General features: G+C 42.6%; 1 protein-coding gene across 2 annotated transcripts in view; it reads left to right on the forward strand.

Annotated features, from left to right (window-relative positions):
• Positions 1-11,817: 11,817 nt before the first annotated feature.
• JARID2 (jumonji and AT-rich interaction domain containing 2) overlaps positions 11,818-14,662 on the forward strand; it is a 342,752-nt gene continuing 339,907 nt past the window's right edge. Inside the window, exon 1 of one of the 2 annotated variants that reach the window (XM_073631096.1) lies at positions 11,818-12,437. In XM_073631096.1, coding sequence (XP_073487197.1) covers positions 12,393-12,437 — 45 coding nt within the window. In that variant the 5' untranslated portion in view covers positions 11,818-12,392. The remainder of the gene's footprint in view (positions 12,438-14,662) is intronic. The other variant, XM_073631095.1, reaches the window with a different exon arrangement.

Here is a 14,662-nt window from a genome sequence, read left to right on the forward strand (position 1 = left end):
GGTTAAACATGTAGGGCGATCAAATGGTTAAATGTGTGCCTAGCCAGTGTTTTTGTGTACACAGTGTGGTTCTTTCACTAGGGGAAGAAACCGATCCTAATGTCTGCTTTGCAGAGATACAGGATCATCCCTTCCCCCCTGTCAGAACTGATATGCCTTGTTTACATAGGCATATCTCAGTTCTCCGTGTTTTACCGGCAGTCGGCGGGTGTCGGAGGACATAGACATATATATACGTGATTCTGCCCACAGCTGTCGCCCTGTAGCAGTAAAAGTACTATAGAGCGGTCAGCAAGTGGTTAAGGAAATGTTTCTTCCTGTCCTGGAGATGCAATAGGAAACTAAACACAATCTCCCAAAGTGAGTGGAATTCCCCCCTTAGACACAGTTGAGTTTACATACAGAATAAACAGGGCAAGGCAAGTACGAGTAGGTTGGGGGCCTCTTTAAACAGATACTTTTATTTTGCATAAAGCAACAGTGTCTAAGTGAAATATAGCTCCATGTATCCTTTAAGATAATATTCTAAGAAATACAAGAAATATAATATTTTGAATATCTTTTATTGCTTATATTTTTCCATTATGATTGCAAAATGCCTTTGTATGTTTCCAATACCCAACTGAAAAGGTACAGACTTTACTTTTTGCCATCTGACAGCAGTAGAAACAATGTAATACTGTATCTAGATATTTAATAATTGGCATTACCTTGGAAATCAAGCTGTTGTCTTAAAGGGGTTGTAAACCCTTGTGCATCCTATCCATTAAGGTGAAAAAACACCTGCCAGTGACCGGTCACCCAGCCCCCCCCCTTTACTTACCTGAGCCCCGTATTTCAGTCGGTGGAGACACGATCTCCCTCTCTCCACAGGGTCCCAGCTCTTGATTGGATAGATTGATAGTAGCACAGCCATTGGCTCCGGCTACTGTCAATCAAATCCAATGATGCGGGGGCAGGTCCGAGTCCGACATTCGTGTCTATGAACGCAAATGGACAAACAAGATATTTGGGGGGCACACCCTAAAAGATGCACTAAAGATGGTGCAGCCATAAGACCGTACAGTAGAAGAAAATATTACAGCGCACACATGCAAACACAAGACATTTACCTCCAGTAAGGCTAGTTTAAAACACCTAAACATTTTCAAAAAAACATTATCAAAAAATATGGGGATATAGTCATACCATATTGCTATATGGTGCTAAGCCCACTTACTGTGACAAAGTACCCCATGATTAGTGGGTCCTACACTATCCATAGATTGGGAGATCCTGCTTCTCTGAACCATGAGAGCAATACACTCTTCTAAAATGGGAGAATCTTGAGGTCTCCACCCATGACACAAGTGGACACTAATGAGAGGTACTTAATGAGGGAGTGGGGTGCTCTTCACCCAAAGGAATTTGGTCAGAATCCATACAATAGACAAACAAGATATTTGGGGGGCACACCCTACAAGATGCATTAAAGATGGTGCAGCCATAAGACCGTACAGTAGAAGAAAATATAACAGCACACACATGCAAAAAAGGCATTTACCTCCACCAAGGCTAGTTTAAAACACCTAAACATTTTCAAAAAAACATAAAAAAATATGGGGATTTGGTCACACCAAGTGAGGAGCACCCCACTCCCTCATTAAGTACCTCTCATTAGTGTCCACTTGTGTCATGGGTGGAGACCTCAAGATTCTCCCATTTTAGAAGAGTGTATTGCTCTCATGGTTCAGAGAAGCAGGATCTCCTAATCTATGGATAGTGTAGGGCCCACTAATCATGGGGTACTTTGTCGCAGTAAGTGGGCTTAGCACCATATAGCAATATGGTGTGACCAAATCCCCATATTTTTTTGAAAATGTTTAGGTGTTATAAACTAGCCTTGCTGGAGGTAAATGTCTTTTTTGCTTTTTTGCATGTGTGCGCTGTAATATTTTCTTCTATGAACGCAAATGGGACTTGGGAGCGTGCCCACAAGGTAACCCCCCCGGGAGAGCGCTTCTCTTAGGGGGTTATCTGATGCGGGGAGGAGCCACCGGGGGACCCCAGAAGACGAGGATCGGGGGCCACACTGTGCAAAACGAGTTGCACAGTGGAGGCAAGTATGATATGTTTGTTATTTAAAAAAAAAATAAAAAACGAGTCTTTACAATCACTTTAGATTCCTGTTGAAAAATAACAGTGTACTTTCTGGTATGCAAGTGCGCCTTGGCACTCCTGTGCCTACAGCCTCATAGCTTAATGTACAACTAAAGACTCCTGTATAACAGTCTGTTATACACAAGCCTCATAGAGTAAACAAAAAACATCCTTTAATTTCCATGACGGAGCCAAATGCTCCTTCATTTCTGTCCCACGTGTTGCACTTCCCAGACACTGCAGTTCACTATGGGAGGGTTTCAGCAACAGAGGCAGTGCTGCCAGTCCAGAAAGCAGTGGTCAGAACTTGGTGCGGCTAGGTGCTGTTTGACAATCTACAGCTATCACAAAGGTGAATGAAAGAAAATCCATGTGTGAGCAGGTGATGAGGGATTTCATTCACCTTTTTCAAACTCCATGCGGGCTTTCATGTGTCTTGCACTGAGGAGAGGCTTCCGTCGGGGCACTCTGCCATAAAGCCTCAACTGGTGGAGGGCTGCAGTGATGGTTGACTTTCTACAACTTTCTACCATCTCCCGACTGCATCTCTGGAGCTCAGCCACAGTGATCTTTGGGTTCTTCTTTACCTCGCTCACCAAGGCTCTTCTCCCCCGATAGCTCAGTTTGGCCGGACGGCCAGCTCTAAGAAGGGTTCTGGTCGTCCCAAACGTCTTCCATTTAAGGATTATGGAGGCCACTGTGCTCTTAGGAACCTTATGTGCAGCAGAATTTTTTTTGTAACCTTGGCCAGATCTGTGCCTTGCCACAATACTGTCTCTGAGCTCTTCAGGCAGTTCCTTTGACCTCATGATTCTTATTTGCTCTGACATGCACTGTGAGCTGTAAGGTCTTATATAGACAGGTGTGTGGCTTTCCTAATCAAGTCCAATCAATCAATGAAGGTGTAGAACCATCTCAAGGATGATCAGAAGAAATGGACAGCACCTGAGTTAAATATATGAGTGTCACAGCAAAGGGTCTGAATACTTAGGACCATGTGATATTTCAGTTTTTCTTTTTTTAATGAATCTGCAAAAATGTCAACAATTCTGTGTTTTTCTGTCAATATGGGGTGCTGTGTGTACATTAATGAGGAAAAAAATGAACTTAAATGATTTTAGCAATTGGCTACAATCCAAGAAAGAGTGAAAAATTTAAGGGGGTCGGAATACTTTCCGTCCCCACTGTACATACATGGTGCTGGTACTTACTGAAGGAGGAAGACCTGAGAAAATCCATGTAAATACAATTCCAAGCTTCATCTGGGAAGCTTGGCATTGGGGATGGTACAGCTCTATTGGGAAGTAAGATGGCCACAAAGCTTGAGAGGCTTTTAAACTAGGTGGGGGGGCGCAGAGAAATCAATAGCTGACATGGAGAAGGTGACAGAGGGTGATAGGAAAGTCAGCAGTAGTAATAGCAGTGAAAACACAACCATAACAACTCATTCCGGGGTAAGTAAGTGGGCAATTCAAAAACGAAGCCAGCAGAAACAAAGGGGTAAAATAATAAGCATTTATACAATACTAAGAGGAATATACACAAATGCTGGGAGTCTAGCTAACAAAATAGTGGATCTATAGCTGCTATTACATGAGGAGGACTTGGACTTTGTGGGAATAACTGAAACTTGGTTCGACAGCTCACACGATTGGCTGGCCAATATACAGGGGTATTCCTTGTATCAAAAGGACAAGGATTGTGGAAGGTAGACGAGGGGGAGGGGTGTGTCTATATGTCAAAAGTGACATAAGGGTGGTAGAGAGGAGTGACATTATGTATGGGACTAGGGGTTAGGTGGAATCAGTATTGGTAGAACGTCAAAGGGAGGCAGTAAGTGGGAAATTAATAGTGGGGGTATGCTATAGGCCACCCAACATGAAGGAGGAGCTGGAATTACTATCTCAGTTAGAAATGTCAGAGAAATGGTAATCATAATGGGGGGCTTTAATTATCCCAATATCAACTGGACAGAGGGAACAGCTCACTCACTAAAGGCCCGTCATTTCATTTCATTATTGTTTTACAGGACAACTTCATGTCCCAATTGGTGGATTCCCCAACTAGAAAGATTGCTCTGTTAGATCTATTAATTACGAACAATCTAAGTCTGATCTCAGATGTGGAGATACGTGACAACTTGGGATCTAGCGATTATAGGATGATCACGCTTAGCACAAATCACAGGAATATGAGGCATATGGGTAGTACAAAAACACAAAATTTCAAACAAGCCAGTTTTCCTAAACTACGGTCATTGCTACATGACATTAACTGGGACCAAATTCTGGAATCATTGAACACAAAAGAGAAATGGGAATGCTTTAGGAGCATTCCAATGGGCAATAAATATAGAAGAGCGAAAATTAAACCTCGGTGGTTAAACCGTAATGTGAGTAGCCTCATTAAGGAGAAAAGTATGGCCTTTAAAAAATATAAAGGGAATGGGTCACCATCAGCATTCCAGCACTAGAAGGAATGCAATAGGAAATTTAAAATCGCAATCAGGACGGCTAAAAAGGATTACGAGAGACACATAATGGAAGAGAGTAAAAATAATCCAAAATTTAGTTTCAGATATATTAACAGTAAAAAGACAAAATCTGAGCACATTGCACACTTAAAAGAAGAGGATGGGAGGATGGTTACAGATGACACAGAGAAGGCAACTGTACTAAATGCCTTCTTCTCCACAGTTTTTATGCAAGAAAAAGAAGGGTTTACCAACAGCGACTGTAGTGTTAGTGACACAACACGTGACATAGCCACGTCGCTAATAGAGGCAGGAGTCAATTAAAGACTTAATAAACGTAACACAAATAAATCACCAGGACAAGGTGGCATACACCCGAGAGTCCTCAGAGAACTCAGTCAAATTATAGCCTGGCCATTATTCCTGATCTTTGTGGACAGCATAATGATAGGATTGGTACCAGCTGATTGGAGAAAAGCCAATGTGGCACCAATATTCAAAAAAGGGCAGAGACATATTCCTGGGAATTATAGGCCAGTCAGCCTAACATCAGTAGCGGGTAAATTATTGGAGGGGATGATTAGGAAGTATATCCAAAATTTTACTGAGGAGCAAAATATCATTAGTGGTAAACAGCATGGGTTTATGAGAGGACGTTCCTGCCAGACCAATCTGCTAACATTCTACGAGGCAGTAAGCAGCCATCTAGATAGGGGAGGCCTGTGGATGTGGTGTATCTGGACTTTGCAAAAGCATTTGATACAGTTCCCCATAAACGCTTCATTTACAAGCTGAGGTCTGCAGGCTTGGACCATAGGGTTTGTACTTGGGTAAAAAACTGGTTAAAGGGATGGGTCCAAAGGGTAGTGATAAATAACATGTACTCAGCCTGGTCTGGAGTGGTGAGTGGGGTACCTCAATGTTCTGTCTTGGGACTAATTTTATTCAACATATTCATAAATGATATAGAGTATGGGATAACTAGTTCGGTATCAGTATTTGTGGATGACACAAAGATAAACAGAGTAATAAACTTGCATCAGGACATAGAAATTTTGCAGAAAGACCTGAATATAATAAAGGAGTGGGCAGACAAATGGCAAATGAGGTTTAATGTGGAGAAATGTAAAGAAATGCACTTGGGGTCAAAAAACATAAATGAAAAATATTCACTAGGTGAACAGCTGAGAGAATCAAGGATGGAGAAGAATCTAGGGGTACTAATAGATGACAGATTGAGCAACAGCATGCAGTGCCAAGCTGCAGCTACCAAAGCAGGCAGAAAGCATGCATAAAAAAGGGATATACTCCAGGGACAAAACTATAATTCTGCCATTTTATAAAACTTTGGGTAGGCCTCATCTGGAGTTTTCTGTTAAGTTCTGGTCACCAGTCCTCTGAAGGGATTTACTGGAGCTGGAGAGAGATCAAAGAAGGGCAACAAAACTAATAAGGGGACTGGAGGACCTCAGTTACGAGGAACGGCTGCAAACACAAAATGTATTCTCTCTGGAGATGAGACGCTTGAGAGGGTACATGATAGTGATCTACAAATATCTCAATGGGGATCCCAGCATAGGAAATAAACTATTCAGTCCTAGGGAATGTAAAAGGACACAGGGCCACACAATGAGACTGGAAGAGAAGCGGTTTAACCTTAAACTGCGTAGGGGGTTCTTCACTGTTGGGGCAATAAGGATGTGGAACTCTCTCCTACAACTGGTGGTGGCTGCGGGGAGTATGGATATTTTTAAAAGATTCTTAGATGTACATCTTACAGGACACAACATACAGGGATATGGGAAATAATTATAGACACTGATACACATGCACCTACACAGGTTGAGCTGGATGGACTATTGTCTTTTTTTGGCCTTACAGACTATGTATGATTGAAGTAGAATGGCTCCCACCCCAACAGACAAAGCTTCAACTTTCAAAAAAAGGCTTTGGTGACATTGGAACGTTGATGAATAGAAGTGGAAAAAAAAACAGCTTTGGGTTTGTGAAAGGCATTGACAGCTTCAGGGGGCATTGCTTTGCCATAGCACCCATTCGACTAAGAACATAATAGGGCCTCTAAGGTAGAGTAGTCACAAATAAACTGGCCATAGTAATTGATGAACCAACTCAATAAGCACTGAGAATTTCTAAAAAGCGTTGCATTGCCTTTAGTCCTGAAGGCTGGCTCCAGTTGGATAAAGCCTGTAGTTTGGCTAGATTCATGAAAAGACTGTGACAACATAGCTAAGGAATGGTACCTGAGTTTGGTTGAAATACATTTTTTCCAACTTGATATAGAGATTGTTGTCTTGGACCCTCTGCAGAACCATTTTCACATAAAGACGATGAATGCACAGGTCTGGGGAGTAGAAAAGAATATCTTTTATTTGTACTATTACATAAGTAAAAAGAGGTCGCAGAAGACCTTGTTGATGAAAATTTGGAAGACTGCCAGGGAATTGTATAATCTGAAAGGCATCAAAAGGCACTTCATAATACTCATCCTTGGCATTGCCGGCTGTGTTCCATTCAATGTCTTCTCAGATCCTAATTAGATTATATGTCCCTCTGAGATCCAAATTGAAAAAAAATTTGAGCACCCCAGAATTTATCGAAGAAATGAGAGCTAGGGGATATTGATTTTTGACTGCGATGGCAATAAGTCCTCTGTAATCAATGCAAGGCCAGAGAAAACCATCTTTTTTTTCTTTATGAAATAAAAACAGGCCTCAGCCTGTAAATTGGATTTTCTAATAAACTTAAAGGGTAACTCCACTCTCATGGGGAAATAAAATTGCAAATAACGAAAAAATAATATAGCGCATACAATTGTGACACAAGTCATGTAATTAAATGTTATTAAAAATTACCTTTCCTCTGGATCCCCGGGTCCTTCTCCTGGGGATCTGTGACACCCTCATCGCAAACACCCATAAGAGGCTATTCGTTTTCTATGCTCTATTTTATGCAAGGAAAACCATTCTATTTAAATGGAAACCGACAGATCCCCCAACAGTGGGACAGTGGAGAACACTCATTGATAAGACCCTCCCCCTATATAAGCTCACATTTATGAGCCGGAAGTGTCCCCAAAAGTTTGAAAAAATTTGGGGTCCATGGGTTTCTAAGTAAATGGCCACTGATGCGGATCCCCCCAGGAGAACTCGCTGAACATATATAATATGAATACTTATAACTAAGATCTGAACTGATGTGCCTTGCTTTTTGATATAATGCTTGAGATTATTTAACCTAGATTGTCACCTTCCTTCTGGAAATGGTTTGTCTTTGCCTCTCTTATGTAACCCTCTCTTATTGTGCTCTTTTATATCTCTATGTATAGATATATGTACATCTATTTATATATATTTGTGAATGTACGTCTTTTTTTATCTTTGCATTGAAACTTTTCTCCTTTGGAGGTGAATAAAAACGTAACTGTTAAAAAATTACCTTTCCTTTTCAATCTGCAGCCGCTGTAATTTTCGGAAAATGCAATGCAATATGGCTACCTGGAAGTGTTCTGTACACAGAATGCCCCCCAGATATGTAATTTCCTGCTTGTGTGATTGGCGCATTGATTTTCCCAGAAGTCAGCACTAAGATACAAGTCAGATTTCAGGCATCTCCTGGAACAAAAATGTAATTTTTGGTGAGACACTCTCAATAGGAACTCACGGCTAAAGGGATGCAAACCCAGCAGCTTTCCTAATTAGAGCACTGCAGGTGCACAGCTGACTGATAATTATGAAACCACTCCCATTAGATTCACATGGATACAGACAAACACACAGGGATTTTTTTTCAGAATAACAAAAGGTAGGAATATGCAACAAAGTTTGTTAAAATCCCTGAAATGTACATAGATCACCCAGAGGGAATGCTTTTTTCTCAGGAAAAGTGAAGTTATATTTTTACTGCTTGCTGACCGATGCACACAGATGTACGTCGGCAGAATGGCACAGGCAGGCAAATGGGTGTCCCTGTACGTCCCTTCAAATTTGCCGCCTGTCGGGCGGTGCTTGCGCGCTCACAGCACACCACGAGAGTGTGCCCGTGGGTCCAGGGAACTCATTGTTTGCCGGTGGCCCGCGATTGCGGTGCAGAGAGGTAGAACAGGGAGATGCCTATGTAAACAAGGCAGTTCCCTGTTCTGCCTTGTGACATGACAGAGATCACTGCTCCCTGTCATTGGGAGCAGTAATCGCTGTCATGTCAATGGTAGCCCATCCCCCCACAGTTAGAATCACTCCCTAGGACACACTTAACCCCTTGATTGCCCCCTAGTGTTTAACCCCTTCCCTGCCAGTGTCATTTACACAGTAATCAGTGCATTTTTATAGCACTGATCGCTGTATAAATGACAATGGTCCCAAACTAGTGTCAAAAGTGTCCGCCATAATGTCGCAATCACGATAAAAATCGCAGATCGCCGCCATTACTAATTTAAAAAAATGAATAATAAAAATGCCATAAAACTATCCCCTATTTTGTAGATGCTATAACTTTTGCATAAACCAATCAATATACGCTTATTGCGATTTTTTTTTTGTTTTAACCAAAAGTAGAAGAATACATATCGGCCTAAACTGAGGAAATTTTTTTTTATATATATATATATTTTTGGGGGATATTTATTATAGCAAAAAGTAACAAATATTGCTTTTTTTCAAAATTGTCGCTCTTTTTTTGTTTATAGCCCAAAAAATAAAAACCGCAGAGGTGATCAAATACCACCAAAAGAAATCTCTATTCTGTTCCTGGACTGGACTTGGGATAAAGCAATAACTCTAAGGCCAATAATTTAATAACACGTTATCTCCTCCAATTCCGCAACATGTCTGGTTGACGAACAGCCATTCAGAAATTAACTGAAAAGTGCTAAATGAAAAGCACAAAATGAAAAGTTTGAATCAACACTCACCAAACTTCTGCTAACACAAAATTAGCAGAAGGAGCCCAAAGGGTGGCGCTAAAGAGTTGAAAAACCACATAGTACGTCACTACGTTCCTGTTTGTTGGCTGACAATTCCTTACCATTTGTATGCAAGACAAAATCCAGGCACACACCTTCGGACAAAAGTCTGAGGTTTTGTCTGCAGAAAATCCGATCTTGTGTACGAGGCTTAAGTTTCACTTTTGTCTGCTGCGTTGTTCCTCTGCTATCAGCATGAATCACTTCTAACAAGTTTTCCTGACACCAAGAGAAAAATGGTGACAGGGAAGGGATCTTAAGCTCTGTTCCTGTGTGCTGTGTGGAGGGGGGTTCCCTTCCCTCCAATCAGCTACCAGAGCTCTCTTCACTGAGAGTGTACCTCTAGCTCTCTGCCCCGTTTTTTCTGAACTCTCAGACAAACTTTAAAATTCTGCACTTTGAACAGATGTAGAGAAGAAAGGGCTGCAGATAGACGGGTACAGCTAATGTAGGAGGATTTGTTTTATTTCTGTGCATCACCTGAGGCCAGTCACTTCACTGGGCATATGGAACTTTTTACAACCACTTTAACTTTTTAGAAATAGCCAAGTTCTGCTTTAAGTAACTCCACAATGAATTCTAGAATATACCATGTGCTGATTAATGAGAACTAAAGCAAAATGCCTTAGGCTAGGTTCACACTGCTGTGATCAGATTTTCATCCCACTTTCAGTGAACTTATCTGATGCTACTTGGGCTTGCTTCACATATTCTATGGGGCCAGAATAGTGCTGGAAAAGCACCAAGGTAGCAGAGGACCCTTTTCCAATATCACTCTCCGCTGTGCTTCATTGATGTTAACAGGCACCATTGAAAACAAAGTGATTTCTATTGTCATGCAGTTCTGTGCGGCTCAAAACTCATCTGAATTGCACTGGTATGAACCATGTCTTAGTGGTTAATTAGCACTTCTGTCTTGCAGCACTGGGATCCCTGGTTCATATCCCAGTCATGCATGAAATTTCCATATTCTCCCTGTTCTTGTGGGGGCTTCCCTGGGTATTCTGGTTTCCTCCCACACTCTGAAGGCATGCTGTTAATTGGCATAATGTTAATTTGCTGTGATATGTGTATGTATGTATGGAAGATAGGAACCTTACATTGTAAGCTCTCTAAGGGCAGGGACTGATGTGAAATTTTAGTATGGGGCGGCACAGTGGTGTAGTGGGTAGCACTTTCGCCTAGTAGTAAGAAGGGTTGCTGGTTCGAATCCCAACCATGACACTACCTGCCTGGAGTTTGCATGTTCTCCCTGTGCCTGCGTGGGTTTCCTCCGGGTACTACAGTTTACTCCCACACTCCAAAGACATGCTGGTAGGTTAATTGGATCCTGTCTAAATTGTCCCTAGTATGTATGAATGTAAGTTAGGGACCTTAGATTGTAAGCTCCTTGAGGGTAGGGACTGATGTGAATGTACAATGTATATGTAAAGCGCTGCGTAAATTGACAGCGCTATATAAGTAACTGAAATAAATAAAAATAAAATTAAAAATGTAGCGTGCTGTGTAAATTGTCAGTGCTATATAAATACATATACTAAAAATAAATATAGAGTTCAGCTGATACCAATCAGACGTTATCTTTCATTGGATATACAAGTGACACAAGGCTCCGCTCACTATTCTGTTAGGTTGCATTCACACTATAATAGCACATGAAAATGAAAAAATTGTGTGATTTTGTCTGCATTTATGAAGTGTACAAAAAAAAAACGTGTTGTGCTTTGGGTGCCATTCATTGGTAAGGAGCAGCAAGCAGATATACATTTTTGAGCATGAAAAATGTGCAAAAAAATGCATCAAAACTTGAAGCCCTTTGCTGTGTTTGTTGTGGGCAGCCCTATGCCTGTAGAGTGACAGCGCTCATATGTGTATTGTTTGAATGAGGTCTAAATGTTTTTTTGCGATAATCAAGTTTTTCAGGAGTGAGAGCATTAAATAGCTCGTGCATTATAACTTAGTGAATTGAGTCTACAGAAACTAGTTGCTGTGGGCAAAAGCTTTTTTTTCTAATGAATAAGCTGCATAAGAGGTGAGGAAGCAATATGCTTATTGCTGTGATGGTCCATGGTTTGTTTGGCATGCAAAACTGAGCCTGCTCTCATTATTTTCCCCCTAATCAGCTTCTGTGCATCAAGCCTTCCAAAAGGAGAACCTCCCATCCCTGGGCCATGTGATGCGCTGACGTTACGGTGACGTCACTGGCTCTTTCTCTGCATGGGAACTAGACACCACCCTGCTTTTGCTGCCATTGGCTGGAGGAAGCCGAGAGAAGAAAAAAAAAAAAGCTTTCTGGAGAGAGACACACAGTGCAGAGCTCACTGCTGCTAGAGTTCTGCAGCTCAAACGTGACTTCCAACATCTGCTTTTTTATTTTATTATTATTTATGCACACCCTCGCACCCCTTTTTTAGACACGACCACCCCTAGTTCCCCAGGTGACAATACTGTGCAAGATGTAGCTGCTGATCACAAGCCAAAACCATGTTCCATTTGTACTGGAGACTGTGAATACAAACAACAAAAAGCACAGGGCGGCGTTTTCCTTCCTAGCTTCTCTTCTCAAGGCGAATCTCTCCACTATGATTATTTTATTAAAGTATTAGGTTTTTTTGTATGCATCGACCGGCTTCCCACAAAGGATTTCTTTCAAGGTGAACGGGAGAAGAAGCTACAAGAAGTCGGAGAAGGATTAGCAGACAAGCACCAGCATCGGGATTACTTGGTCTTCTCCTATTGGTGTCGGGGCTTTAATTCATGAGTCAGTTGGTTGTCTTCTGCTGACCCGATCAGGAGATCAGAATGAGCAAGGAAAGGCCCAAGAGGAATATCATCCAGAAGAAATATGTAAGTACATCTGATGGGGGATTGTTATTGTTGTGCGGGGCTCTTCTCCAGGCGGACCTTTAAATGCCGAGCCTGACCCCCCCCCCCCCCCTCCGGGATCCAGGGATGGGGGAGCTAGATATGTGCTGACCTCGGATGACACAATGCTAAGGAAGAATGTGGAATGGCTTCTGATGGGCGATGTGTCCCCGGATCGGGGGATAAGTTGTGTTGGCAGTGAGGGGGGTTTCCTTTGTGTCGGGTTTCTGTCATCATCCGGTATAGCCGGGCTATGTTTAGAAAGGGCCGTTTCCGCACACGGCGCAGCCTGTAGCAGGTTTAAATGTCTCCGAGGAGGAGGAGGAGGAGGAGGGAGGCCTTTGATGTGTGCAGGCTGGCAGGAAGAAAGCCGTGATCACACACACACAGGGGCCATCAGAAAGTTGTTCCTTTGTCAGGCCGGCTGCTGTGCTCTCACGTTACCCGGACAATACATGACAATACAGAGTGTATATGTGTGTGCCTATTATTTGTAGGGAGCCGTCCTCCGCATTGCAGGGATCGCTGGCAATGGTGGATGACTTTGAAGTTGCATAGTGCAGTGTGTGTCTTTGTTCGTGTCATGTGTTCTGCGGAGAAGGTATATTATAGGGGAAAGACAGGGAAACTTGCATGGCTGGATGGCCCTGTGTGCCCCCTCCCCCTCCTATGTGTGTATTGGTGAAACTCGTGCCACCCTAGAAGGAATGGGTGTCGCAGAGATTCTGCCTGGCAACATCTCAACTCCCCCAAATGGTGACGGGGGGGGGAGGGGGTGGTGTTTGTTTGGAGATTGGGGGGGGGGGTGATGAGAAAGGAAGGGGGCGCCGCCGCACGGAGGTATAATGGAGAGCTGAGCAGACCGGGGCCATCAATCAGCTCCCTTCCTCCCTCCCACTTTGCTGCCATAAGCATGGCTGCTGTCTGCTCGCCTTGCCCCCTTCTTCTTCCCTCCTCCTCTATCACATCCTGCCTCACTACCCCGAAGACGAGAGCAACAGGTTCCACTGGACGAGCCGCTCTGGCAGCCGCAGACATTGACCGTGACGTCACCCAACTCATCCCCGGGGTTCACTCTTCCATTTTGACGTCACTGGGAGGAGGCACGGCCTGTGCTTGGCCTCGGGAGACCGTAAGAGGGGATGTTGGGGTTAAGGCACAGACACCCCTCAAGCAATGCATTGTCTGTGCTGGGAGGCATGATGTCAGCCATGCACCATTCCTCCAACATCGGAAGATCCTGTGCAGATAGGGAACATAAGGTCAGACGAGGAGGGATAAAAAGCATCCAAGGTTAATCAATGACACGCTTACATAACTTCAAGTGTAGCTATTTTGTTTCGTTGTAATAAAGAATGGAAACAAAAAGAATACATTTCATGTGTCGTCTGATCATTTCACAGTTATCAGATCCAGATTCGACCTGACCTACCAGATGTTTGTCTGATCCCCCACAAAACGATGCTATGGTTATGTAGTTTAAAGCTATAGCATCGTTTTGTGGGAGATTGACAATACACAAGAAATTGTTGGTTATGGCTGAAATTATATTTAAGGAATATATATATATATATATATATATATATATATATATATATATATATATTTTTTTTTTTTTTTTAATTTTTTTTTTTTTTACTGCAATTGTAGAAAGGTGCGTCCATTTCCCTGCATTTTCTGAAGTTAAAACCCTCCTCTTCAGAGAAGCCTATTCTGCCCCTACCTAACAACTGTACTTTTATTTTCACCATCAGTTTATCCCCATAGTTATTACTTTTTGTATCACTTGACCCTCCCTCCTAGATTGTAAGCTCTAACCTGCAGGACCATCTGATTCCTTCTTTATTGAATTGTAACTGTTCTGTCTGCACTTCTGTTGTAAATGCTGCGCAAACTGTTGACACTATATAAATCCTGTACAGGGATGGTGCAAGGTTTTTTGACACCCTAGGTGAAACCTCATTTTGCCGCCCATGTATACCCCACCTTTTTAATGAAGCGCCCATACAATTCAGCCCACCAGTGATCAAATGCAGCCCCACCAGCACCCATCAATTAATGTTTGCTTGCTTCCATTCATTCAGGAGTCGGGACACAGTCCTCCACCGGCGCCGCGCCTCTTGACATTGTGGGGGTTTCTTACGAAAGGCAAATCCACTTTGCACTGCAAGTGAACTTGAAAGTGCAGTCGCTCTAAATCTAAGGGG

This window comes from Aquarana catesbeiana, linkage group LG05 (genome assembly GCF_042186555.1).
Source record: "Aquarana catesbeiana isolate 2022-GZ linkage group LG05, ASM4218655v1, whole genome shotgun sequence".
NCBI lineage: Eukaryota > Metazoa > Chordata > Amphibia > Anura > Ranidae > Aquarana > Aquarana catesbeiana.